The sequence below is a fragment of the Cygnus atratus genome, chromosome 1 (assembly GCF_013377495.2).
Source record: "Cygnus atratus isolate AKBS03 ecotype Queensland, Australia chromosome 1, CAtr_DNAZoo_HiC_assembly, whole genome shotgun sequence".
NCBI classification, from domain to species: domain Eukaryota; kingdom Metazoa; phylum Chordata; class Aves; order Anseriformes; family Anatidae; genus Cygnus; species Cygnus atratus.
Genome location: NC_066362.1, coordinates 143,302,581 through 143,327,825, shown reverse-complemented (window position 1 = coordinate 143,327,825; position 25,245 = coordinate 143,302,581). Strand labels below are relative to the sequence as shown.

The following is a 25,245-nucleotide window of genomic DNA, read 5'->3' as shown; positions in this document are numbered from 1 at the left end:
CCAGCAACCACGCTACTCCTAGGAAAGCTCCCTTGCATTTTAAATCAACAAGAAAAAGCTGACCCATTTTCAAAATGTAAAGCAACTCAGAAAACTAACTTTCTCAGTTCCTAACTAAGTGCAAACAGTATACATGACTTCTGCAATGCTACTATTGCACTTCAGGATATGAATCCTGCCCTCAGTGGCTGCTAATTTGAGAGACACTTCTCTGCCTGTATAAACCTTGCACATTGCCCTTGAACTGCAAGTGCCCATGGTTAGTGGCCAAACACGTGGAGGGTCTCTTGGAGCAGTGGCAGGCATTCAGAATGAATTTTTGAGAGCTTTTGAAGTATAGGGGCACATTTTTGGTCCTTCCCATTACACCAGATAAACCAGTAATCTGTTAAGGCAGATGCTGGCTGTGGTGATGAGGACAGGCAGAATAACACTCTAGATCCCTTCAAACATGAGGGTTCTTGATGGCAAAACATGAGAGGCTGCTTTTCATCTAAGCAGGTACACAACTTGCCGCGTGGTTGCATGGCTGCCTGTCCTGACCTAGTGAATCCTGACCCTGCTTGCTGCCCTGGCCTCTCTGTATATGTCGGGCCGCCTCCGAGCTGGCACTTAAAATTGCGAGCCCACAATATTTACTTATTTACCTCACTGCTGATAACTCTATCCCAATAAATATGTATTTCTTCATTGGAAGGCGGTACCCCACTGCACATTGAGAGAGCTGTCATTTCAAAACCAACTTTTTTTGTTCCATTCTCCTTTCTTGATGATTCAGCAGATGTGGCAGATTTTTTTCTTCAAAAACCTGCTTCATAAAAGCCTGTTTATTTCAGTTAACCTTCTCAACTGAAAAGCCAGCCCACTGCAGCTCGTCAATAATGCCTCCATAAATCACAACCACACAGAGTACAGGCAGAGATTAATTTTGAGTAATTTTGTGTACAAGGTTTGCTCCAAAACTCGTCTATCTCTAGAGGTTTATTTACATATCCAGAATATCCAGTTCTTGAATTCCAGCAAAGTTTTGCATTGACTGATTTTTAATAAAAGATGTCTAAAGGCTGCAAGTTATTTTAGTGTCCTAAGCTTGTATTAAAAGCAACAAGGAATCAAGGAACAATACTATAAATAGTAATGGGGGGAAAGAGAATCTTCCACACCTTCAGCAGAAAGGTGTATGAGAGCATTGTCTGAGTTTATCAAAGCAACCAGACTTCAGGAATGTTTTCCTGCATGCATCCTTAGGATGCTACACTCTTTTGCTCATGAAGGCTTTGCAATCTCATTAATATGAAGGATGGAGCTTTATGATGTTTGTGGCTTTTCCTGCCTGACTCTGCCTATAGAGTTCAGAGGATGTCACCTGGGGTCAGTGGGATGGAGCACCAGAGGGAGCTCCCAGCCCTGCTGACATGGAAACCCCCAACCCTTTTACCAGCAAAATGCAACTGAAGCTCAACTTTTACCAAACGTGGGGATGACTTCTGAAATAATATGAAAATGGGCAGAAAATTTGAGCTGAAGACAGGCGTGGTATCTTTGTCTTTTCATTTCAGCTTTTTGTCATCTCTTATGAATCCAGCTCCTTGACAGAGAGAAATCACAGAAGTGGGCTATGGCTCAACCTATGTGGCTGTGCAAGCAGGTAAACAAATGGACAGGTGACCCTGGTCTGGCTGAAAGTCTACGCTGTGGTCATGGGAGTTCATGCTTCTTGCCTAGGGCAAATACAGGGGAGAGTAAAGCAAAGAATAGGCTGTGAGTTTCTTACCAGCTTCCACTCCTGAGCCAGTACTGAAATATAAGAATTATTTATTAACACAGGTCAGGCCAGCAGTAAGTTAAGGCTTTTTCTCAAGAGCAGAGAAAACTAGAAAGAAGTAATATCCCTGATATCTTTGAGTCCCAGGGCTGCTTCAGAGATGGTGCAGCTTACACTCGGTGGCAGGCTCCAAGTCCACTCCTGCTGCATTTCCTACTGCACCTTGCTGAGATGGAACAAACACCGGGCTGTAACTGGGCTGGCTTTCCAGACACACAAGTGACAGTATACACATTTCCTTCAGAGATGACTCCATGTCATGCTGGTGAGTAACCTCCCCTTTTTTTTCTCCATCTGTTTCGTACAGAGAGATGGGAGTGCTTAGAAACACCCTGTACATGCACCAGTGCCCTTCAGCCAGGGTGCAAGAACCACCCTGAGCCCAGCCGGATGCATGCACACTTCTAAAACTAAGCCAGTGAGCCCGTGAGAATTTCATCAGGATGTTTCTGAAGGGCAAAAATGGCTTTCTTTTTTGAGTGAAAGCAATTCTCCCAGTCATCTGCCACGAGATGATATGAGAAAAAGAAACCAGGCCATGCTCCCTCCTAAGGGATAGCTGCTAATTGAGCTCAGTAGGCTCCGTTCCTAAATCCACATCTGCATCTGAGCAACCGCAACACCAAAATGCGCCTGAGGTGCATGGAAGCCGGCAGCAGTACCTGCAGTTTGTTAAAAACGTACCCGATGATTAGACACAGAGGGCAGATGAGTACTAATGAGGATCCCAGTGTCCCGCAGGGTGGGCGCAGCAGGAAGGTGATGCCCGGACAGAGGAGCTGTGCCTGCAGCAGTGATATTGAAGGACTTGAAGACTTGCCACCTCTGGGGATGCTAAAGGGATCAGGCTGTGGTGTGCTCTGTCCTTCCCAACTCAAACAGGGCTGGTGTGCAGCCCCAGGCCATTTCAGGGTTCACAGAAAGAGAGCAGCAAACCAGCACATGCGTCCCATCAGGGACAAATGGCAGAAAACTGTCAGGGAACCATGAGAAACGGGCAGTGCATGGTCTGCGAGTGTTTACTCGCAACCTTAGGAGCACCTCTTTTGTCCAAAGCCAGAATAGTTCTAAAATAAAATAGCAATTACTTGGGTGAAACTTCACTTTGGTAAAGTCAATAGAAAAATTCCCCTGTAATTCGGTGGAGCTGTATTCACCATGGAAGTATTTTGAAAAGGCCGATTGAGTCTGTGCAAGGGCTTTAAGGATCTTTGTGTACTGTACCCTGCCAGTTTAAATGATGACTGCAAAGAAGTGTTATAAAACTTTTTCCAGGAGAGGCAAAAGCTTTCTCCGTGTCACAGCTTTTAATATACTGGGACTCTTACCCATAGTGAATCGGGTTATTTATCCCCTTTATTTATATGTGTTGCTCTAACACTGTAACAAAACAAAGTGATAGATGCACCTATACCACTCGTTAAACTCAGTAACAAAGCAACGGCATCTGTGCATAACTTTACCCCATTGTTATCAATTTATATAAAAGACAAATTCCTCAAGCTGTGAACATGTGAAAGCAAATTCTTTGCCACCCGGGACTCTTCAGCAATTACTTTGTCCTCAGATCTCAGACTGTTCCACGGGCTGCTCCAGCATCACTGGGGCCTGATGCTGATCTCACCGACCTTATCCCAGTTCACTCTCCTGATTTCCAGGGAGGTTATTCTTAATTACATCACTCTATTGGAAGACAGAATTAGGCCAATGGTGAGAAATACAGGATGGCAAGCTCTCTCCTGTTCTGGAGTTCAGAGTCTAAGTTAAAAGTGAAATGTCAAAGGCAAAAGCAAACCTTCGCGGACTGCAGACTAACTCCACCTGCCTCCTGCAGATAAATTTTACATTTAGATGTGTAGGTACGGCTCCCACTGCAGTCAATACAAATTGTGCTCAACCAGCACTATCTGTCACCAATCCAAGAGCCCATTCTGGAAGTCTTTTGCTCAGAGAGGGGAGTCTTTGGGTGACAAGCTCTCCTGATAGTGTTTAAACTATCTTAGTTTCCCATGTAGAGTATCTTAGCACTACTGGCTTTCCTCTAATGCTCACTTAATTTATGCTATTCATTTACATTCTACACCAAACTGGAATTCTATTTCACCTGTCTATTTAAAATGAGCATACTAAAGAACTGCACATTTTTAAATAGTAACAGATGGGAAAGTCTGTGGAGCTCTACAAATTTAGATTCCTATTTCAAAAACAATTAATTAAATAATAATTTAAAAAAGAGTGAGCGGTATCTACCTTTTACTGTCTTTCTTAAAACATGTGCCTGTGGTTTATTGTATGAGCCAGCACATTGTCTCATAGATAGTTGCAGCAAGCCTAGGGGGAAAAAAATAAAAATCCATTACTTAATTGCTAGTTATGTTTATAAATTTAGATTTCTGAAGGAATGGTATTCAGGAATATCCCTCAAGCAGCAATGCATCCATAGCACCAATCTGTATATATTTCTACATCGCAGTCTGTTTCAGTCCTATCTCACTTATGCGAGACAATCAAAGCAGTTGTATCACATAATTCGTCACACCAATGGATTAGGATTTTTATAGTTTAGAAGAAATTAGCTCTAGGTTTGAAATTTGTTTTGCCAATGTCCTAGGCTGAGAAGAAAAAAAATAATGCCATTTTTATTCATTAATTGCTTTGCAATTCATGAAACTTCCCACTTAAATGGAATAAATAAATGGATGAACTTCTCTGGGATTTACAGTCATTATTTGCTTTTGGCGTGGAGTATTATTTCAACAACCATATTTTTTTTAAATGTTAACCCCTTCCTGATCGTGTTTTTCTTTCACATCCTTGCGTCTTTTTTCTTCTATTTCCAAAGTTACATCTCAGTTTAGCTAACTGCATCTTTTTTTGCTTTAGTACTATTTGTTTCGGTTTCAGCACTTCTTTCCATGCTTTGAAGGCATGCCTTTTGCAGGGACGTTGTTCTGATCATCTTACTCTCAGCAAATATGGGCACAGTGAGAGTCAGAGTGGCGTTACCAGTTACCCGAACACTTTTTAAAGCTTAGATCCGGCACAATCAAGGTTATCGAAGCATTGTGCTGATTACTCCTAGGTGAAAACTTCCTTGGAGTAGGCTAAGTAAAACACGAGTCGATCTAAACAAAGGCAGCCAACTATGCTCCGGGGTGTTTTTAGATGCTCAGCAAGCTGAGAAGGGATAGCAACAATTGCACTGGGAACATTTCTCGCCCTCCCCGGCGCTGCGAGTAGAGCAGGGGCGATGGGTGCCGTGCGGGCACAGCGGTGGGAGCGCGGATTTCCCGCAGCCCCTTTACCACCTACTTGATCCCTCGTTTCCTTTGTGCTCGCGGATCTAGCGGCCGGGTGCTGCCTTGTTTTCCTCGCCGCTTTTACGAGCGGGTTAAGGCGGTTCTTCCTCGGGAGACCTTTGGGCTTCAAATAATTCCCTTTAATTACCGCAGCCTAACCTTAAAGAGCCGAAGCCGTTTGCAGCTGCGGGAGTCCCATCTGCCCGGCTCGGGGTGCCTCCAACTTTCCATCTCGGCCCCCCACAGCCCCCCTAAGCCCCCCACAGCCATCTCCCCGATGCGGAGGGGGGCGCTTCGCTGCCGGCCCGGCCCCCGCCCGCTCACCTCCCTCCCACCGCGCCCTCCTCGGGAGCCCTGGCGGCAGCTCGGCCGCCTCCAGCTCCTCCGCCACGGCCCCCCAAAAGCTTAGCGCTGCCCCCCCCCCCACTCCGGGGGAAGGGAAGGTGCCCCTCCACCCCCTTCACCGCAGCGCCCGGCCCCTCCCGCCGGGGGCCGCCCCCTCCCCGAACAATGAGGCCGGGCGGCGCGGCACGGCACGGCTCAGGGGCAGCCCCCCCCTCCCCATCCAAAGGTAACGGCGGGGGGGAGAGCAAAGGTGGGGGGGAGGGTCCCCATCCCGGGAGCGGCTGGGAACGAAGGGGGTGCTCGGGCGGGGAGCTGGCCTCTTGCGGGGGGCGGCTCCTGAGAGCGGGAGGGCGGGCGGGCGAGTGGGTGGGTGGGAGGGAAGGGGGGGGGGGCGGTGCCGCCGTGAGCCCCCCGTGTCACCTCCGTCGCGATGCGGGGGGAGTGGGGGTGCCGCCCGTCGCCGCCGCCCCCCCCCCCTTCCCTCCCCAAGCCCCTGCGCTTTGTGCGTGCGGCGGCTACCAGCATGCGGGGGGAGCGGCAACTTGTGGGAAGCTGCTCCTGCTCCTCCTGCTGCTGCTCCTGCTCCTACTGCTGCTGCTGAGCTTCGGGGGGCAGCGCCCCGCAACGCCCCGAGCGCCCCCGGAGGTACGTAGGGGCACCCCCGGGAGGAGGGCACTTTTGGTGCTTCGTCGGCTTCGTGGTGTTTTTTTGGGGTTTTATTCCGAAGGGGGAGGGTTTCTGCTCCGCAGCCTTTCGCTGGGAGGGAGGAAAACCCTCTCCGTGCAGCCGTAGGGACTGGAGGTGGCACGGCTCGGTGGCTTCTTGGCTCTAACAGTTTTCAGGCGGGGAGTGCGCGGGGTGTGTTTTGGGGAAGGGCTCGCCTGCTTAAAGGGCTTGAATAGATGTGTTTGGGGAAGCGGTGCTTTCCAGGAATCTCAATGAGACCTTTTCTTGCGGTTGCTTTTTCAGGGCTTATTTTATTAGTTCTACATTTGCTTGTGCAGATCGCGCTTATAAGTAGTTAGCAATCGTATTAGCATATAAAAATCGATATTCTCAGAGGAAAAAATAAGGTTTCTTTGAATTTACCTCTAATAAGCAACATAGATCACTTTTGTGGACCACTTGTATATTTTACTGGGAACATTATCTTCTGTAATGCTCCACTATCATTTGTGGTTTATTCTGTCATGGTAATGTGTTTCACTTAGTACTAGAAATAAAATTTGCTAGCTTACTCGTTTGAGTATGTTACTTGATAACTGTTGGAGTAAGATTTAGTCATCTCATTTCTTCATCGAGGAAGAAATATTAAGTAATATGCTGGAGGCAGCAGCAGACCTCAAGGTTAAGGTTTTCGCTAGCTTTTCAGTCTGCTTTCCCTTTTTCAGTCTTGCAAACTTTCTGAACTTTAACCCTTTGCAATGAAACTTTCCAGGCGTGGTGTCTGCGTCCAGGTAATTTTCATACGTATATTTATATTTGTCTTGGAAAGCTCATTGAAAAGTAATTCAGCTCATTTTGATAAAGGGGAGGGGGGGCTTTCGGGCGGGGGGAAAGAATTACTATGTTTTTGCATTTAAAGATGAAGCTTTTGCAAATTTGCTAAGAGTACATATGTATTTTTTAACTTTAAATCCAGTTTAGAGGTATTTAGGTATCTTTTTCCTTCAGATTTGCTTTTGTGATGATTTGACTGGAAATGCTGTGGTGGTTACCTGCTGGTTTAGCGTGTGTCTTGCTAGGACTGAAAGTTGCACTGCTGGAAGATGATGTGATGAAATTGCTCTCGGAGAGTCTGGAGGTGAGGTCCTGCCTGTCTATTCAAACACAAAGGTACATCCTAGCAGACCTCAGCTTCACTTCCCATTTGCTGTGAAAGTGCTGGGTTTGAGATCCTGTAAGTGCAGACTTTCACCTATTTGTAGGCAGAAGTCTTCTGTGATGGAGTTTATGACCTCCACAACTCCTGATGGGCACTAAGAAAACTCTTTTTTTTTTCTTCTACAGTTCATCTGGGCAGAGGACAGGATTTCCCAGCATTGTCCATATTGCACATTCAGGGTTGGGGGATGTGTACAAAATGTTAGAGGTTTGTTGCAGACCTCAACATCTATGTTTCGTGATCCCTTTTCTACTGAGGAGAGGAAAAGAAAGGCCAAGCAACCAGGGAAAGTATTATAGAAACTTTACAAAATGAACTTAAAAGGATGTTGCGTTTGCATACATAAGTATCCCAGTAGAAACATAGGAAATTATAACCATGTTTACCTTATCTCTGTCCTTTGAAATCTTCACAGTGATTGTTTCCTATGCACTCTTAGATTAAACACAGAGTTGTGTATAAATAAAACTGGATATACTATTTCCCAATAAAAATGTAAGCAAAATATAAAATAATTCTAGTCCTATAGATATATTTTTGTTGTTGTTTCTATTTCAGATTAGTGAAATTAAATAAGAAAAAAACCAGCATCCTGTTGATAGTATCCTAATGATTGTATTCCAAATTGATGCTGTGTGTGTCAGTTACTTTATATAAATAGAGCATACTGGGTTTTACATGAGTTTTTGGAATACTACTTGTCCATCAGAAATTGTATGTAAATCTCTCTGCAGTAATATTCAGACTGTGTTCTGGGCACTTTTCTGTATTTGTTAAGCAATTGTCTGGCAGTCCGCATTGAACTATTTGGGCATATGGTGTTGGCTCCTTTTCCTCGTGTTTAGCTACTAATGGCATTACAAGAAGCCAAAATATATTAAGTACCCCTCTAATATTAATTATCTTGATGAAAAATTGCTGCAAATACTGTTAAAATTGCAGATGTGTACACATGATTTGTGATTAGTGTGAAGGCAAATCTGGGGAACAGAGTCAGAAATAAATCTGAGTTGTGAAGGTCTGTTGAGATGCTGTTGCTGCTACAAAAAAAAAAAGCGCTCCTGTGACTTGGTAACTTCGGAAAAAGGCGTAGGGGACTTGATTCAAGGAATGCAAAATCTGGCATTACTTTTGTAGTGCAGAAATAATTTCTGTCAAGTAAGACTGCTGGGTTCCTCTGAGCAAAGGTTTACAACCCTTAAAAAGCTCTTCCTGACACTAAGCAGTATCCCTTTTGTGCTTTTGAAGTGTACTAGAAAGACTTGCTAGTAGCATTGGTACTGATGAATGGAAAACAAAATTTACAACATCAGATACTTTTCTTTAAATTATTTCCCTTGTTGTTAGTTATTACGAAGCATTAGACTGCCACACTTGAATGTAATTAATGTAGTAAATGGTTTGTTAGGCACCATATGACCTTTTGTCTTGTTTAATTATAGAAGCTTAGTGCAGTGGTCTGTGTACAATATACACGGTTAAAATAATTGCTTTCAGACTTTTATCTGACCATGGTTATTTTTGGAGCAGCTGCATGCATGGCTTTTTCCTGAATTTTGCACTTTTTAGGTTCTCATTTGCAGTTGTGCCACTACGTTTCCAATTTGTGTAACCAAAAAGAAGTTAGTTGCTGTGTAATCTTGTTGGTAGTAATACAGTAATGAAGTTAAAACTATTTTTTCCAGTGGCGTTCTGTATCTTGAAAATTATTTTAAGAATGTAAAAGTAGCAGCATAGAACAAAATCTGTTCCATGAAGAATTTACAGTAAAGGGTTTGGATACAGCAAACTCTTATTATATGCAATGAAACACGTGAATAATTTTGTAATAAATACTGTCTTCCTCCAGTAGAACTCATGCTGCCATATTTAGGGTACCAAGGCCATGTGAAAAGCTGAATAAAACTACCATATTATATCTGAGAATAATATAGAGAAAAAAAAACTGATACTAGGTATAAGTCTTATGACCATTTTATATTTCAGATCCAGTCTTTTCTGTGGTGCAAGCATTGAAAACTGTTTTTTCTTGATCAGTAACATTCTGGAGAAAAACAATGTTGAAAAGAAATTCAGCTTTATTTTTATTTGGCCTGAAAATTGTATATAGATTATAAACAGTGCTTCAATACTTGGCCCTGAGGGCAATGCATGCCAAAATCATTATGTTTGTTGTATACATTTTACAAAGATTGGCTGTTTCTGGAGGGATAAATGCTGGAAGAGTTAAATGTCAGGGAGCTGTTGTCAGTATTCTTGATGAGGGTCCTTGACCTTGGGAACTTGCTCCTAACAGATGCTCTGATAGAGCCTGTTTGTCTACAGGCCTTCAAAGCCCTTTTCGATGCCAGTCGCTTTGGAGAGGCTAAATCTTCCACATTGCCAAAGACTGCCAAAAATTCAGTGGGAGCTGAGGGAGTGCAGTGGTGCTGGGCTCTGGGACGTGTTGGTCCTTACTGCTGTTATATTTCGTTGAAGATGCGACCTTACAGCTGGATGTCTGTGTTACTGCATTGTGCTTTCTGGAAGGTTGCACTTGAGGGATCTAAATGTAAAGAAAAGTAAATGTTATTTATTGTATAGATCTGCAGTTGTCATAGTGGTAGGATTCACAACAGGTTTTGTGCAATCCGCTGTTTGTTGTATTAAATAGTATAAGTCTATAGGAGATTAGGATGTTTTATAGCTAGAGTTGTGAAGTGGCTGTGAGTGCTCTCTGGAGACTGAACGCAAAATCATGTGAACCAAATGGCTGTTAACTGGGAAAAGCAGAGTTTCTTCTTCCCCTGTGCTATGTGTCAGTCTGGGTGGAAGATAAGTGACCAACCAGGTGTAGAGGACTTTGTGACATGCGGTGGTTTGTTCTGCAGCTTTGCAAATCCATTGTGTTATTCAAGGAGCCAAGGGTCCAAAGGGTGTAAAATTAGATACGGGATCTTTATAGGATCCTCAGTTTAAAGTAACTCTGCTATGCTAAGTTCTCTACTAAATTTTGGTAGTGAAGCTGCCTTTCAGCCCATTGCTGGAAGGATAACTATTGGTCTGGTCCCTGTCATATCTGTTCCTCAACAAAGGCTCTGATCCTCTTCCTACGAAATATCAAGTCTCTTCACCACCAGTGATGCGTCCTGAAGGACAGGAACCAAAGTAAACACCTTTAATCTATAGATACTCAATGATGTATTCTATGATAATGGTACAGAATGCCCGCATTCTTCAGGTATTTGCATAGCCAAGAAGTGCAGAATTTGACGCTTTATGAGTAAAATGCATCCACAAAGTCGTCTCCATAGAAATCATCAGACTGGTTCCTCAGTAAGATGCTAGTCCAAAACACTGTTTCAATGCAATACCTTGCGAATCTGGAAAATATTGTTGACATTTTATAATTCACTATGCAGAGAGGACTTGTTCAGCTCCGAGCTGGTAAGGGGAGATTGTGCCTTCCACCCTGAGGCTGAGGCAGTGAACGCGGGTCAGTAACAAATGAAAGCTGCAACCATCTGATGGCTGTTCAGTCACCTGTGAAATGTGGTTTCTAATAGACAGGTTTCTGCAGCACTGAAGCAGCCGTCTCAATTAGCTGAGCAGAGCCAGCCCCCTTGTCGAAGGACTCGTTAGAGTGGCTAACAAGCACATCATGTTTCGTCTTAGCCTAAAAACCATCCTGCCAGTTAAGTGTTTCCAAACACTTCCAGCACAGGGAAGCGTGATTGCTAATCGTGCTCCGTCTGCTTGTGGAGAGAGCGCATTTTATTGCTGGCATTGTTAGCCTGTCTCTCCTATAAAGGCTTAATCCGTAAAAGCAGAAAGAAGTAGAGCGCACAGCCGAGTTGATCAGGTCCTGGCTCCAGCTGAAGTTGCTTGCAGACTCTTCAAAGCCTTCACTGGTTTTGGGTGTCAGCCTGTGGAAGCATTTTAGAGGGCACGCTGTATCTCCCAGTGAAGCTAATCATGTCCAGACTTGATTGTAGTTACTGACAAATTGCCTGAGAAGTTGGTGGTTAATTTTAACAAATGAGTTTCCTTTGAATGTATGCTCATGCATGCCAATTATAACAGTATGCCTATGATAAAATTGTGTGTTTTTTTTCTTTGTTTAAATTTCAAATGTGCTAGTGACTGATTATTTTTTCCACTGTCTTTAAACACCTATGTTTTATGATGAGTATCGTTGTGGGAGGGAAAAAAAACAAACAAGTGCTCAGTATTCCCCCATATAGAATAAATACTAATGAAATGTTGACATGAGTTGCAAAATATTTTCAAGCACTTCAGGAGCATTTGACATCTTCTACCATATAGTCTAGAAGGCCTCTAGTGTCTTCAGCAAACTCGAGGCCTGATCCCTGGTCCCCTAAATTCAGTTAGAGGTCTCGCACTGAATTTAGGTGGGATTTGGATATAGATGCATGCAATTTCTTGTTTGTATTCCAGCTGCAGGCTCTTTTCAACAGGAGACAATAAACGTGGATGGTAGGAAGCAAATCTCTTGGGAAGCATGCATGCGTTAGGTCATATTTTGATATATTGAAGAAGTTGGTTTTAAAACAAAGCCTGCTTGGGCTAAGTATGTCGCAAGGCATTATAGAAGAAGCATTAAGAATAAGAGGAATGCAGGAATTTATTGAAAAAAAAAATGTGTACTGTTCTTATTGAAGAAAGCACTGTACAACATAAGGTCTTTCTAAAATCTTAAGTACTAGCAGAGAAATTGCATTATATCTGCATAAACAAACATTATTTCTTAAGAACACAGATGTGGTTTATGGGGAAATCAAATAGTGACATGCTTTTAAACATTTAACTTGATATAACACAGTATATGGAGATGCAAGGCCATGCTCTGACTACGTTGGCTCCACACACAGACCTTGTACTAGTGCTGCTGAAGGGCACAGAATATGAAGAGCGGTTTTACACTGCTGAGTTTGCATGACGGTAGCTGTGTGATGTTGACATTTGCTTTATAATATGCCACCTTTTTCCAGAAGCTTATCATTCACCCATAAAACATGTGTTCTGATTTAAAGCATAGTTTAAAGGTCTGCTTAAAGGAAGGAGAAGTTTTACTAAATATAAAAATGATTATTTTGACGAAGTGGTGATTTTTTTTTTCCTTTTTTTTCTTTCCTTTTTGAACATACATAACTCTCAATTGCCTTAGATTTAAAAGACATTTAGAAAACTGGAAGTCCCTTAAAAGATTGTTTCTTTCATTATCTCGACAAACCTTGAAAAGTAGTTTCTGTGCCTGTGTAGTGATTATGTTTCAGAAACGGTTCTTAAGGGTTTTATTATGTGCTGAAACATATGTTTATAAAAAAGACTATAACCTGGTGGAAAAAGTGTCTTATAATAATAAACCTGTCGATGGGCCATATGCTGCCATCAGTATGTTTGAAAAAATAAATTCTTATACAAGTGTTAAGTAAGTTTACAGCCCAAGTGTTAAGTTAGGGTCAGACTGTGACTGGTCCTCTGTGGATTGATGTGGGGAGGAAAGTGCCTGCAGATCCTCCTCATGCTCTTTTTATTAGCTCATGCAGCGGCCCCTGGAGCTGATGAGGTAGCATACCTTTCCAAAGGGCAGGGGGGGCTGCTCCTGGCAGGAGTTCTGTGGGAGACTGGAGGAGTCCTCCTCCTGCAGCTTTCTTTGGAGCTCCATATGCTTGTGCTGATCCACTGCAGGGCTGTGTATAAACTTGACTGAACTTTGCATGGTCTTTCTTGAGAAGAGCAAACCTTTGAGGCAGAATCAGAGAATCATAGAATGGTTGGAAGGGACCAAAGATCATCTAGTTTCAACGCCCCTGCCATAGCCAGGGACAGTTTTCATTAGATGAGGTTGCTCAAAGTCTCATCCAGGCTGGCCTTGATTATCCACATTTAAAAGATGATGGAACAGATAGATATAGGAGTTCTGATAAATACACAACTGGATGAGAAGTGTGAATAAAACTTCAGTTCTTCCTATTTATTTGTCATTTATATTTTATGGGTTTTGTGTGTGCATGTGCTCATCTCACAGCTTCTTTAAATGTAGGTGGTTGCAAAGCCTTTTGTTTCTGAAGAGCAAAAGTAAGTTGCAGTAGGTCAAAGAATGTAATTCTTAAAAGGCACTTCTGTGTGGGATCGATGTTTGGTAAATGTAGACACTTTCAAGTCTATTCTGCTTTCAATGCACTCGCATAACTCCTATGAATGGGAGTCATGCATGTGTGCATCTCCAAAAGAATAGGCCTCTTTGTAACTGAGGCACGTTCTGTGTAGAAACATACTTCACTCAGAAGTGTTTTTAATGTCCTAATGTTTTCCACCACTGATCAGCTGTGCACTGCTTATTTTCCTGGTGACTCTGGAGGTGATAGTCATTGTCAAAGGAAATGTCAAAGATTACGGATAATTGTTTAAAGTAGTTGACCATGCCGAAGGCTGTGTCAAGAGATGCATGAGGTTGCTATAGTATCCGTTGTCAAAATCAAGTTTGTGAACAGAGCAATTCCCACCAGGAGCAAATTCCTTACTCAGAATCTTTCCAGGGTTCATCAAAGCTGTTAGTTTGTTTGGGGGAAATTTGCTTCTTGAGGGCTGAGATCTTCCCCCTGGGTTTCCTGCCCAGAAGTTTAATGAGGTACATTGTGTCTATGTGCACGAGGCTCCCAGTCTGCAAGAGGCTCTTGGAAACTGAGGGAGAAGAGCAAAGAGAGGGAGTAAGCTGCAGAAGCACCCAGACCCCTGCAAGGAGTTTGCAACTGTTGTGGAATTGAAAAATAGATTGAATCAGTAATCCATGGAGAAGGGGGGATTTGGGAGTTATGGGGATGTTCTTTGGGACAATAAGGCTAAGTGAGGATTGAAGGAATGGTAAACAGACAATACAAAGTCTGGGGAGGAAACCGTCTGTGCGTGGTGTGTGCTGAGCTTTCCAAGAGGTACTTTGGTACTGGCAAAGCTTGGAAGCACCCTTGGACCATTTCTCTTCAGCCTGGAGAAACAGAGCTCCCCCATGGAGACTGTAAAGTCTAGCCAAGTTCTTACATCCCATTGGACCTGAGGGAAGGGTCTTGAGCTTTGGCACTGCCTCCTGAGCATAGCTGATGAGGTGATGAAGGAGGCTGAAGTGGGCCAGACTGGCTTGCCTACAGTATATACAAGCCAACATGTGGTGTTAACAACTGCAGTGCTCAGAATTTGCACAAACCCACATTTAGTAATAAAATAGCCTGCAACTAGCCAAAGGCACCAGTAGTAGCCAAGCAAATTTGGAATGTCTAAGCCAACCATTTTTAAGTTATGACGAGCCAAAAAAAATTAGGATACAGTCCAAGAAATGTAGAACACCTCACTTTTCTGGAACTCTCATATCTCCAAGATGCCTTGGCTGATCTACCTCAAACTTTCCAGAGAAGCTTTCCTTGGCACAAGATCGTGACTGTGAAATTTCATGTGACTGGGTTTTACTTTGTTGAAGTTACGAAGGTTAAAACTGGAGCCTGTTATAGAAAGCTAATCTCTCTGTTAGAACTATTTCTGCATAGTGGATATTCATTCCATCTTAATTGTTCACTGCTATTTCTTGTTCGGGCCAACCACATTTCTACTATTGATTTTTTTTTATTATTTTCTTTTTTAAAGCATAAATTTAGGGCAGTATAGCTTGGAGCCAAATGGTGTATGGCTATGTACAGGCAAATGTGGTGAGACAGAAACATTAGCCCTGTATCCATACCAGAAGGAGTCAGTTTGAGTCCTGCTTCCACCTTGCTATAAGTGGAGAGAGATTTTTGGACTGTCTGGTTTGAGAGCTCACTGTTTAATATAGCTTTTTACATCTCTGCTTGGCAAAAGGGAGTCTCTCTGTCAGCCTAGTTATACTTTCTTGAGTATAAAAAATAAGTTAAAAAAAATAGGTGTGGGTTTTTTTTTTTTTTTAAATCTCATTGATGGCCATCTTGTCCTTCAGTTCAGAGTTTTCTTGGTAGCAGCTCCTGCCATGGAAAGCCATGAAGGTGGCAATAGCCTAAGATTGGCAGCAATTTTTTCCATGTTTGTTCTTGAGCTACTCTTCCTTATGTCCAAACAACTGTAGCCTGAGGCATTTAGCTGCTAAAATTGCAAAATTTAAGATAGGCATTAAAAATACAGAGAAAACGTTCATGGGCCTTAAAGTGCCTCTTATTTCTTAAGCTGGGGGTGCCCTGGCTGTAATTTCTTCCTGTGTGGGAATGAGACCTGGTTATGTACCATCCCTTTCTTCCACTCTCAGTGCTGGTTCCTGGATGATGTGAAGACCAGAGCAAGCCATTGCAGATACTTACTATTGTTGTATTAAGCCAAACAGATGACAATGAGGAAAAGCCTCTAAATATGCTGTATTTAAAGACACTGAATTAGTTTGACTGAGTCACTTTATAGTCAGAGTGAGCAGGGCTGGAACAGATGTCAAGCTGGAATGAGCCTTCACCCTGAAGCAGCAGTTGCGAGTGTTTGAAGTTATTGCTTGATTGTATTTTTCTTTCCTGGGCTAAAGTTTAAAAGCACCAGGAGAAGCTCAGTGGAAGTCCAGAGGTGCTGCTTTGTGAAGAGACAAAGTGCCGTGGATCACTGTTTGTTAAGACCGTTTCAGGCAGGATCTCTCTTCTAAGGTCTGCATTTCATGAGGCCAGGAGGTGCTCCATGTACGCGCAAGGCACAGTCTTTGTGCTGTTTGCCGTCTGTACTGATGTTAGCATGTGTACTGGAGGGAGTTGTTTGTCAAGATTATCATGGGTTAATTCCTGAAAGGGTGTGCCTGTGTAAAATACCTATCAGAAGATTTTCTCTTTGCTCAGGCGTTTTATTATTAGGAGCACTAAAAAGGCCTACAGAGCCAGCTAAAAATCAATCTGCCACTATATAGACAGCCAATGAGAAGAATGCAGGATGGGTGTAATGAGATCACAGCTACTTAAACCAGTGATCAGATATGCTGCTACATTCTGCAAAAGCTGCAAGCAGCAGAGAAACCCTGCTGAAAACTCCTGGACCACGGAATTAAAATAATTAAGCCTTGCAGTCACTGGGATATGCATTGCTCTTGCAAGGTCGTCATGATAAATAAGGGCATAGCTACTGCATGCACACTGTACTCATGGAATTTTGCTTTTGTCATGTGTGACACAGAGACTCTTATTTATTTATTTATTTTTAATATCAACTACTTGCAATTGAAAATGCCCTGAGGATTCTTCATGTGGTGAATCCATAGCTATCAAAAAGGCCAAAGCCATAGCTATCAAAAAGGAAATGGAAAGCAAGATGTATAGGTATGAGTATGTATCTTATGATTACTGAGCTAGCTCAAGCGTCACTGCACATCTCTGTAGCGCTCTGCATAGAGACTTCCTGAATGATTTCTTCAGTAAGCAGGGCCAGAGTGGAAGAGATCAGCCTAATGAATTTTTATCTTCTTGGCATTTCTAGCAATAGCGTGTCTGCACTCTTCAGACTGCTGAACTGCAAAGCTTTGAGTTACTACTGGTGCTGTTTCATCCAGTGCCTGCGGATGAAAGTTTCCAAGGAGTTTCATAAACTTACTGCACAAGATGACAGAAGGGACAGAAAACTGCATAGCCTGTAACACTGCAATATTACAGCATTGTCTACTGCTGCAGTAAGCACCAGCTGTGCTTGGAAGGTCTCAGGCATACCAGTACCATGGCTAATCAGGGAATCAGCCAATAGTAATAGCCTTGACTACTGAGTAATTCAGCATGGCTAAGATAGACATCTGATCCAGCTCGAGAAACTCAGTAAAGCCAAGTCCTCTCTCTACAGTACTGTTTGGTAGTGCCACTTTAACCCTGTTTCTGAACTTGCATATTTATTTTCTAAACAATAATTAAATGGCATGACATTTGAAATAAAACTCCCATTCATCCCTTGATTTTATTTCCTTATTTACTGACTTTGAACATTTTAAGTAAATAAGGCAGTAATCTTAACAGCTGGACAATGGTACAGCTACGCAGAGACGATCATAAAATCATAGCTGTTAGATGGACTGTACTGGGGTTTCATAACTGAAAGCTATAGTGTAAGTGCAGAATGTAGCCGCTAAGTATATGTCATAGATTATGAAGTCTTCCTTGCCATGCTACTGGATTAGTCAACCTTGGTCCTTAGGAACCCCTTCGTATGTGATCCCTCCCCCATGTTGTTTGGAATCGGCTGTAAAGGAGAAGTGTGGTCAGTAACAGTACAGCAACAGGAGGATTGCTTGTGACCTCAAACCATTAGTTTCTCAGAAAGTAATATGTGATACCACATCAGCTCCACTGTGGTTTTGGGATATAAACTCAAATTGAATTTTTCATTCAGATTTGCTAAAGAAAACAGTTACGTTTTTGTTCTTTGAAATGGAATACCTTTCTAACCAGAATGAGGTGAATAGTTTCCATCCATCTGAAGTGAGGTTATGAAAGAAGAAAATTTCAAGTTCCATGCGTTAGAAGGACTCTGGAAAATGTCAAGTGACTTGGAAACAGGCGTGCTAAATAAAAGTGTCATCAAGATAAAGGCAGATTGGGTCAAGACTTACAGCAAGGGTGACAGGTTTGTAGGTCTTGGAGATGGTTCAGAACAGGAATGCTGGTCCTCCTGAGGTTTCTGAAATCAAGAGGTGGTTATAGTGACATGGTAATGCCGGAAAAAAACACACAACTGTAATCTGGAGTCACTAGTCAGCTGTTGTGGCTGACATGCTGAAGAAATAGTAGCTATAGAGAGAGTTCTATAGAGTACATAAAGTGTATATTATGTTAACAGTGTTACATTTTCCAAGAAAGACAGTGCTTTCAGAAAGCAAATGTCATGTATTAAAAGTATATTTTTCCCTTATTCTCTGATGTCCAAGCCAAGTGAAATTGATTTTAAACTAAAGACGCTAGTGTGCCTGTTCCTTACAACAGTGTGCTTGGCGGAGAAGTGATGGATTAGAATTCACGTGTGCTTGGGTTCTCTGACTGCTGGAGAGGAAACTGTGCATGGTACCTACTGACAGAAATGCTGGCTCCTCCATAGCGTGCCCTTGGGCATGTTCTGTTTAAATGGCTTGAAAATATGTGATTATTTTTTATGTGCTTGTCCATACTCAGTTTCTGCATGGAAACGGTGACATTTACAGTGTCTGCAGTCTGGAATATTGCTTTTGCCCTAGCTTTTAATGGTTATCTCTGTTTATGGAAAAAAAATTAACAGAGGCCTTGGCATAATGATGGCATGGAAGGTTTAACGGATGCAAATCGTTACCTGCATGTGGTGATAAAGTTAGAAAACACTTCAAAGAGATCAAGATTTTCATTTGCTTGATCAGATCCGTAGAAATTCTTTTCCTTTAATTTCTCTTCCCTCATGGCATAAAACCATTCAAGGCTGCTTGTTCTTTCATCAGAAATGATTCAGACCTGAGGGACACTTGTAATTTGAAAGTAATTAGTAAATAAGTCAGATAAATACTATCCATTGAGAATTGTGAAAGCACATTGGACAGGATTCATAAAGAGCTGTATCAAATTCTAACAATTAAAGCTTAAAAAAATTATCAGTAGTTGGTATAAGTCCATTTCATCATAAATTAGGTCACTGTTAATTTTCACTGCTTTCTGAGCAGTTTGAAGAGATTTTGCAATCTCAAAAAGTGGTTAAAAAAGAAGATATTCTGTAAAAGTTATAGCATCTTTAGACTAAACTGTGATTGTATCCAGCTATCTGATTTGTAATATGAACCTGTGGTGGTAGTATTTATGTGCAAAAGCAGTCAGTAAAGTTATGCCCACGGACATTAGGTCTGAAGCTCCAGTTACTCCATTCTTCCCAACTAACTTTAAGTATTATTATTACTTTTTTCTTCTTCTGGAATACAACATACTGTCTATCTGCTTGTTTAAGAAAAGTCCAATGGTGCTCATTTTTGTATGTAGCAGACAAAAAAAAAACAACTTGTGGGACTGCTGTTACTGCTCACAAATGGGCTCTCAAAGTGGGAAAGCAGAATGCGAGGTACAAGCTGTGTGTGAATAAATGTTGCTTGTAAGTAGACTAGTCTACTAAACAGTTCTTGTTCTTAATTGGTCATTAAATCTTTATAGTCCTCTGTAAATTTCACTTCAGAACTGTAAGATGCTACAGGATTATACTGTGGCTTTGTAGCAGCGTAGGGGTAGGGTTATGTGAACGTACAGGGCTGCACCATGCCTTCCTGGGGAACACAGTCTCATAACCTGATGTCTCTCACAATCCCACACGGTCTAGCTGAGGTGGTACCAGGTTCCATATTTGAGGTTTTATGGATTTTTGTTTCATACAATTCGCTGTAGTTACTGGAAATACTGTGAAATTATACAAGGCAAAGATAATTAAAATGAAGTACAAGTTAATACAAATTCAGGAAATATACTGTACCTATATTCTGTTCTATTGAATTGGTATAGTTTTTTAATCAATTAACCAAAGTAGTTGTAGTAGTTGGTAGATCTACTAGTAATAACAGATTTCCTACTAGTGAGTGTGGATTACCAGTGCTTTGCTGAAATACGTCATGTCCAGCTACAGAATCACACAAATTTTACTCTTTTTGCCTCATTTCCTGAACCACAGCAGATCAGACACAGGAGAATGTTTTTGTGCAGATTACTGAAAAAATCTGAGAAATTTGAAGTAGATTGTAGACAGATAATGACCAGAGCAAGAGTTTCATCACTGCTTGATGTCATTTATGCTTACTGCCAGTAAATCTTTGCATTTTTATACTCACATTTAGCATGAACTTCAATGTGTTTTTCTCCAATAATTAAAAAAAAGTGAGAAAATTTTGCTCTGCTTGCCTTCATGTTGGACAGCACACCCATACCTGCTCTAGTATTTTTAACTATAAAACATCGCCATCAACATTATTGACTTGAAATATAGATGCAAATATAATTATCAAAATGGTAAAAATATTGAGCATGAGCTCTTAATTCAGACTAAATCCTAGTTTATTCATTTTGTCTCTGAGCAGGACTGAAAACCATCAGCAAAATAGGTTTGATAGGATTGGGTGTTGCTAAGGAGTCCATCTATGTTAAAACAAAGGTTTCTTTCTCAGAACATTCTCTTTGTGCTGGCAGAGAAAACCTTTTCCTGATTGATTTAGGGCAGTGAACTGGCTTCACTTTATTACTTGTTCTGTGCATTTAGCACTTAAAAGCTGCAGATGTGGATTGGGGCTCTATTATGCTAGGCAAGGGGCAAAAACACGAGGAAATTTGTCTCCGTCCTTACCAACTTTTTTCTTGATTCTGCAAATGGTTGGTGTCAGTGTTGCTGATGACCTTCCAAAGTGGTAGATGGTGCCCTGGAGAGGGAAAACTCATGTTTTCTGGGAAGGCCACAAACCTGAAGGAAGGCAAGCACTAGCACTCTCCCAGCTATTCCTTGCAACAGCCAGGAGGGAGCCTGTGGGTACATAGTTGACAACATGCCATAAAGGAAAGAAGAGGGAAAAAGACTTTAGATGCTCCTGGCATCTTCCTGAGAGGATGGAAGAAGGTTGCATGTCATCCATGGCTTGAGGGAGCTGCTTCTCTTTGTGGGGCATCCTCCTCCCAGCTGGGACAGTGACCACTTCCCTTCCCTTCCTCTTTTCTCGGAGAGAATTACGTTCTTCTAAGTGGAGCATGCAAAAGATAGGCAGCATCTTGGCCACTTAAAGGCAATTTCAAAAGGAGGTCTCTTTAATGAAATCAGCAGTATTTCAAAGGACTGCCTGTTGGCTGAAAACCAAAGGCAACGTAGCAAGCATTTGAAATCCTAGCAAATATTTCTATGAAAATTTTGTGAATTCCACCTGTTGAAGAGTTGCAGGAAAGGAATATTTTACATGTATACTGCTTAGCTTCAGACTTTAAAGACAATATTTATATGGAGACTTTTCCCTGTGGATGTAAAGGCATGTCAAATACCTCTGCCAACTATCTCAGTAGGAAATAAGTATTCTATTTCTCTACCTTTTCTATTTCTCAGATTCATCTGTAGTAGCCTGTAGATCTAACAGTGCAAGGTTTTAGATTGCATTGTCTCTTATGACAATAAAAACTAGCATCAAATGGTAATTCCACAGTTGTATCCAGTGAGGATGAGATTAGAATACTATTGTGTTATGTCAACTTTCATAGCAAAACTAGCTAATGCAACTGTCTTGCAGACCAGCCAACTCTTTGGTTGGCTCATGGTTCCATGACATTATCCTCCGAGATCCTATTTCTCTGCAAAGTTTCCAGTCAGGTAGAATTCAATTTCCAGTGGTTAGGATCAGGTTACAAACAGCTGTATCTCCCACAGAAAAGATTTCTGTTGATCTTGCCATAGTTTAAACTAATATTGCCCTGAGCCATGCATAAAACAGTGCCAGAATAGAGGAGGAGGGGAAAAAAAAACAACACCAAAAAAACACCCTTCACTACAAATACCACTTTATTTTGTTCTACGAAGCCAAACTAAACATCCTGACTAGTGTAGGTTGGCTTATCATCAGCATCGTCATGTTAAGTATTAAAATATATTTAGAAAGAAAAAAGTGTGTGTGTGGGGGGGGAGGGGAAGTGGAGGAAGTGTTGCAGTCCAGGAAACTTTGATTTTTGGATTGTATTCGTAATGTAACAAGGGCTCAACTGACTTCATACTTCAGTTTGGCAGACCTTCTTCCAGGGTGAAACTTTGCTCTAGGCTAGAAGCTTGAATGAAAATAAGCCTGTAGAGGACATGTTGTTTGTATGTGTGTGAGTATATAGAAATGAAACATTAACAATGATAATTTTCTAAATGCTCTCTTACAATTATGTTGCTAACATAAATAGGAGTTGGCAGTGAGATAGAACTGAGAAATTAGGAACAAATTATTTACCACTGTTCTTTTTTAGAGTTTTAAAACAAGGGGGTGCTTGCTTTCTGGAACAAATGTAAAAAGACAAACTAGAGTCTAATAAAAAAAAAAGGTAATAAAAATGAAGCAAAACGCAGTGCGTATAGGACTTGCGTTATTGGAACATACAATAGAAACATACTCTATAGATGTAAAACTTACTGCTATATTGAGATATGGATATTCAGTATATCAGAAATATTACTACATAGAAGTGGAAAACTGAAGTTCTCAAACCATTTCTGCTTAGAGTTTGAGTTTGGTCAAGGTTTTGTGACACTATTGACATAGACCTTTTGTAACTGTGCTCTCTGTTCACATGCATGTTAGTATAAATGTTTCCTTCTTCCAGGAAGCAATTCAGATTGGCCTTTTTCAGTGCAATTACTGCTGTGTTAAGTTCAAGCAATATAGTATCTAAAAACATTTATGGAGCAAAGAAAAGAAGCCTTTTATTTTAACCTTGACAAGAGCAGAAATAAAATGAGCTGTTGTACTCAAAGTGTAGAACTGCATGAGGATTTGTAACGTCCTATTTCTCGTGGTTTAGTCTTGTGTGCAGTCTGAGATGTGTGATTTAATGAGACTGTGATTCGTTTATCCTGTCAAGCTTTAAATAAAACCCTCAAAGCACTTCCTTCCTTTTTTGAATTATATGTTTTTGCAAGTACGGTATTAAAAGCTGTCCCTTAAAAATAGTGTGTTTTGGGGGGGGGGGGGTGGAACCAAATACAGTTGTATGTGCTGGCTGGATTGTTTTCTTACGTTTTATTAGACACCGAGTAGGCTATCCATTTCTCTGCGTCTCTGTTGTGTTTCAGGCCTTAAGAAATTCCTGCCATCATGTTTGGTTACACATGACATCAGTATATAGGCATGGGCTGCTCCCGAACTGCGGTTTTGCAAGAGGAAAGGGATTAAAACCTTATTCTTTGGGCAGGGGAGGATCAGTCCCACAAAAAGCCAGGCTATACTGAAGCCAGGCAGTAACTCCTGCTTCTGCTCGGGGTCTTCAGGCACCAACTGCATCTGTAGTTCAGAGCATCTCTGTATAGGGTGTGAAGTGACTGTGGAAGAGGTGAAAACTTGTGCAGCTGTTTTGGTTACTAACCCATCACAAAGCTCAGTCTGAAGGGTGCCCTGGTGCATGGTGGTAAAGGGAGCAAGGGCCAAGCTCCATCTGAGGAGCGCAGTGGGTGCCCAAGCACTGAGATGGTGCGAAGCAGAGTGAGTTCCTGGGGAAGAGTAGCCGAAGGGAAGGGAGGGAAGACCCATCAAGTCCTACTCACCTGGGTCTCCTATCTGTTGTGGGAGCATGCTGGCTTCTTTCCCATTAGTTGCTTGGTAGAAAGAGAGTAGGGTGTTCTGGGCCAAAGCCTGCCCTCAGCAGGAGCAGGGCTCACCGGCTGCTTCCCCAGAGGGTTTGATAGTTGTGATGGGAGGAAGTTCTTGCTTCCAGTTCTCACCCCTCAGTGCTGAGGTGCCCCTGCCTTCCTGCCCTCTGTGCTGCTCTGCAGCTGGGCTGGCTGGCTTCCTTCCTGCCTGCCCGAGCCTCTCCCCTCTTCTTCCTCCCTTTCTTCTGTGTGCTCACTTGCTTCTTGTTGACCTCTCCTCAGCAATAAAAATAAGTGCCTTAATAAGGTGCATATGAATGAATGGAAGATGAGCAAACAAGTGGTTGCCATCAATCTGATTGCCTTGTTTCTACACCTGGCTTTTATCTCCAGCCAGCCTGCCTTTTCAGCATGCACCCTCCTGCAAATGTACAGCATTTGGCTTCGCAGGACCCTGGTGCTGATCAGGTGCTCTGGGAGCATCTTGCAGTTTATGAGGGGGAGCAGAGATGCGTTAATGTAGCCCAAGGAAAAACATGGGCTGCTTTATGGCCTGATCCATGAAGTTTTGTCTGAGTTGAGGAACTACTCAGGTATAAGAGTGTAGCCAGCTAGGATGGTCTTTGTACAAAGCAAGAAGCCTCTATGGTTATCCATGAATTTCACTTTGAAGAGGACTTAGAGTATCTCTGGATAGTTGCAGCAGTTTTATACTAATGTATATAGGAGTTTTTGTGTGTGTGATTGGTTGTTTTCTTTTTGCCTGGTGCTTGGGTGAAGAGGCAATGCTGTGGCAGCCAAAGTGTGACTGAAAACTGCCCCAACCAGCCAGCTGGTACTTCTGCAAGTGGTGTGAAGATAGCTTAGCAGCTTCTCTGTTAGCTGTGTGTGAGGACGTGCTAGGGACTATGGCCACAGTGGTGGTTTCTGCACCCATGTTCTGTGGTAGAGCCAGGCACTGCTGACATTTGGTGCGACTTGAAGCAGGTTTGAGATTTTGCATCTTGCTGTGAACAGGGCCAGGGCGCTGCAAAGGTCTGACAAGAGCAAATGGCAAAAATAGGGCTCAGAAGTAGGTAAGGCTGAGCATACATGTTAAAGGGATATGTGAGGGGGTCCCTGAAAGGCTGATGAAAGACATGTTATGAGGATTGCTTATTTTCACTACAACTTCTGCTGTTTCGTAGTTTTGTTTGAGGAGCCTGGAAGTGATTCACACCAAAATTGTTCCAAACGTCATGCACAGTGAAATGTAGTGCATTTCTCTAAAAACCCATAGTTATAATACCGAGACTGTGGTCAGCTCATAACCAGTCTGTAAAAGACAAAAAGGTGGTGTTTTCCTTCCTGACCAGAAATGTGGGAGGAAATTCTGTCTGGAGTGTAGAATCTGTGTGTATTGGAGAGTGAGAAAAGGTGCTGCAAGTTGGATAGGTGGAGGCTGACCTGAGAGGTGCAATCAGTCACTGCGGAGCCAGGTTTTCCATGTCCTTTGATGCTGTGATGATCATTTCCATTGGCAGTGGTAAAGTCTGCATGTGAGGCTAAGAGCTAATATGGTTATTTTTACTTCCCTCCTGTCAACCCACACTCAGGTAACCTGTATGTGGTCT

At 42.2% G+C, this 25,245-nt stretch overlaps 1 protein-coding gene across 7 annotated transcripts in view; it reads left to right on the top strand.

Moving 5' to 3' along the window:
• The first annotated feature begins 5,625 nt into the window (after positions 1 to 5,625).
• ST6GAL2 (ST6 beta-galactoside alpha-2,6-sialyltransferase 2) overlaps positions 5,626 to 25,245 on the top strand; it is a 53,499-nt gene continuing 33,879 nt past the window's right edge. The window contains exon 1 of one of the 7 annotated variants that reach the window (XM_035558117.2): positions 5,626 to 5,695. Coding sequence is in view for 4 of the 7 variants with exons in the window: in XM_035558113.2 (XP_035414006.1) it covers positions 6,894 to 6,926 (33 nt within the window). In the remaining 3 variants the exon portion in view is untranslated. Of the gene's footprint in view, positions 5,696 to 5,888; positions 6,115 to 6,181; positions 6,927 to 22,055; positions 22,156 to 25,245 lie in introns of those variants that run through there. The other 6 variants (XM_035558115.2, XM_035558113.2, XM_050716432.1 and 3 more) reach the window with 6 other exon arrangements.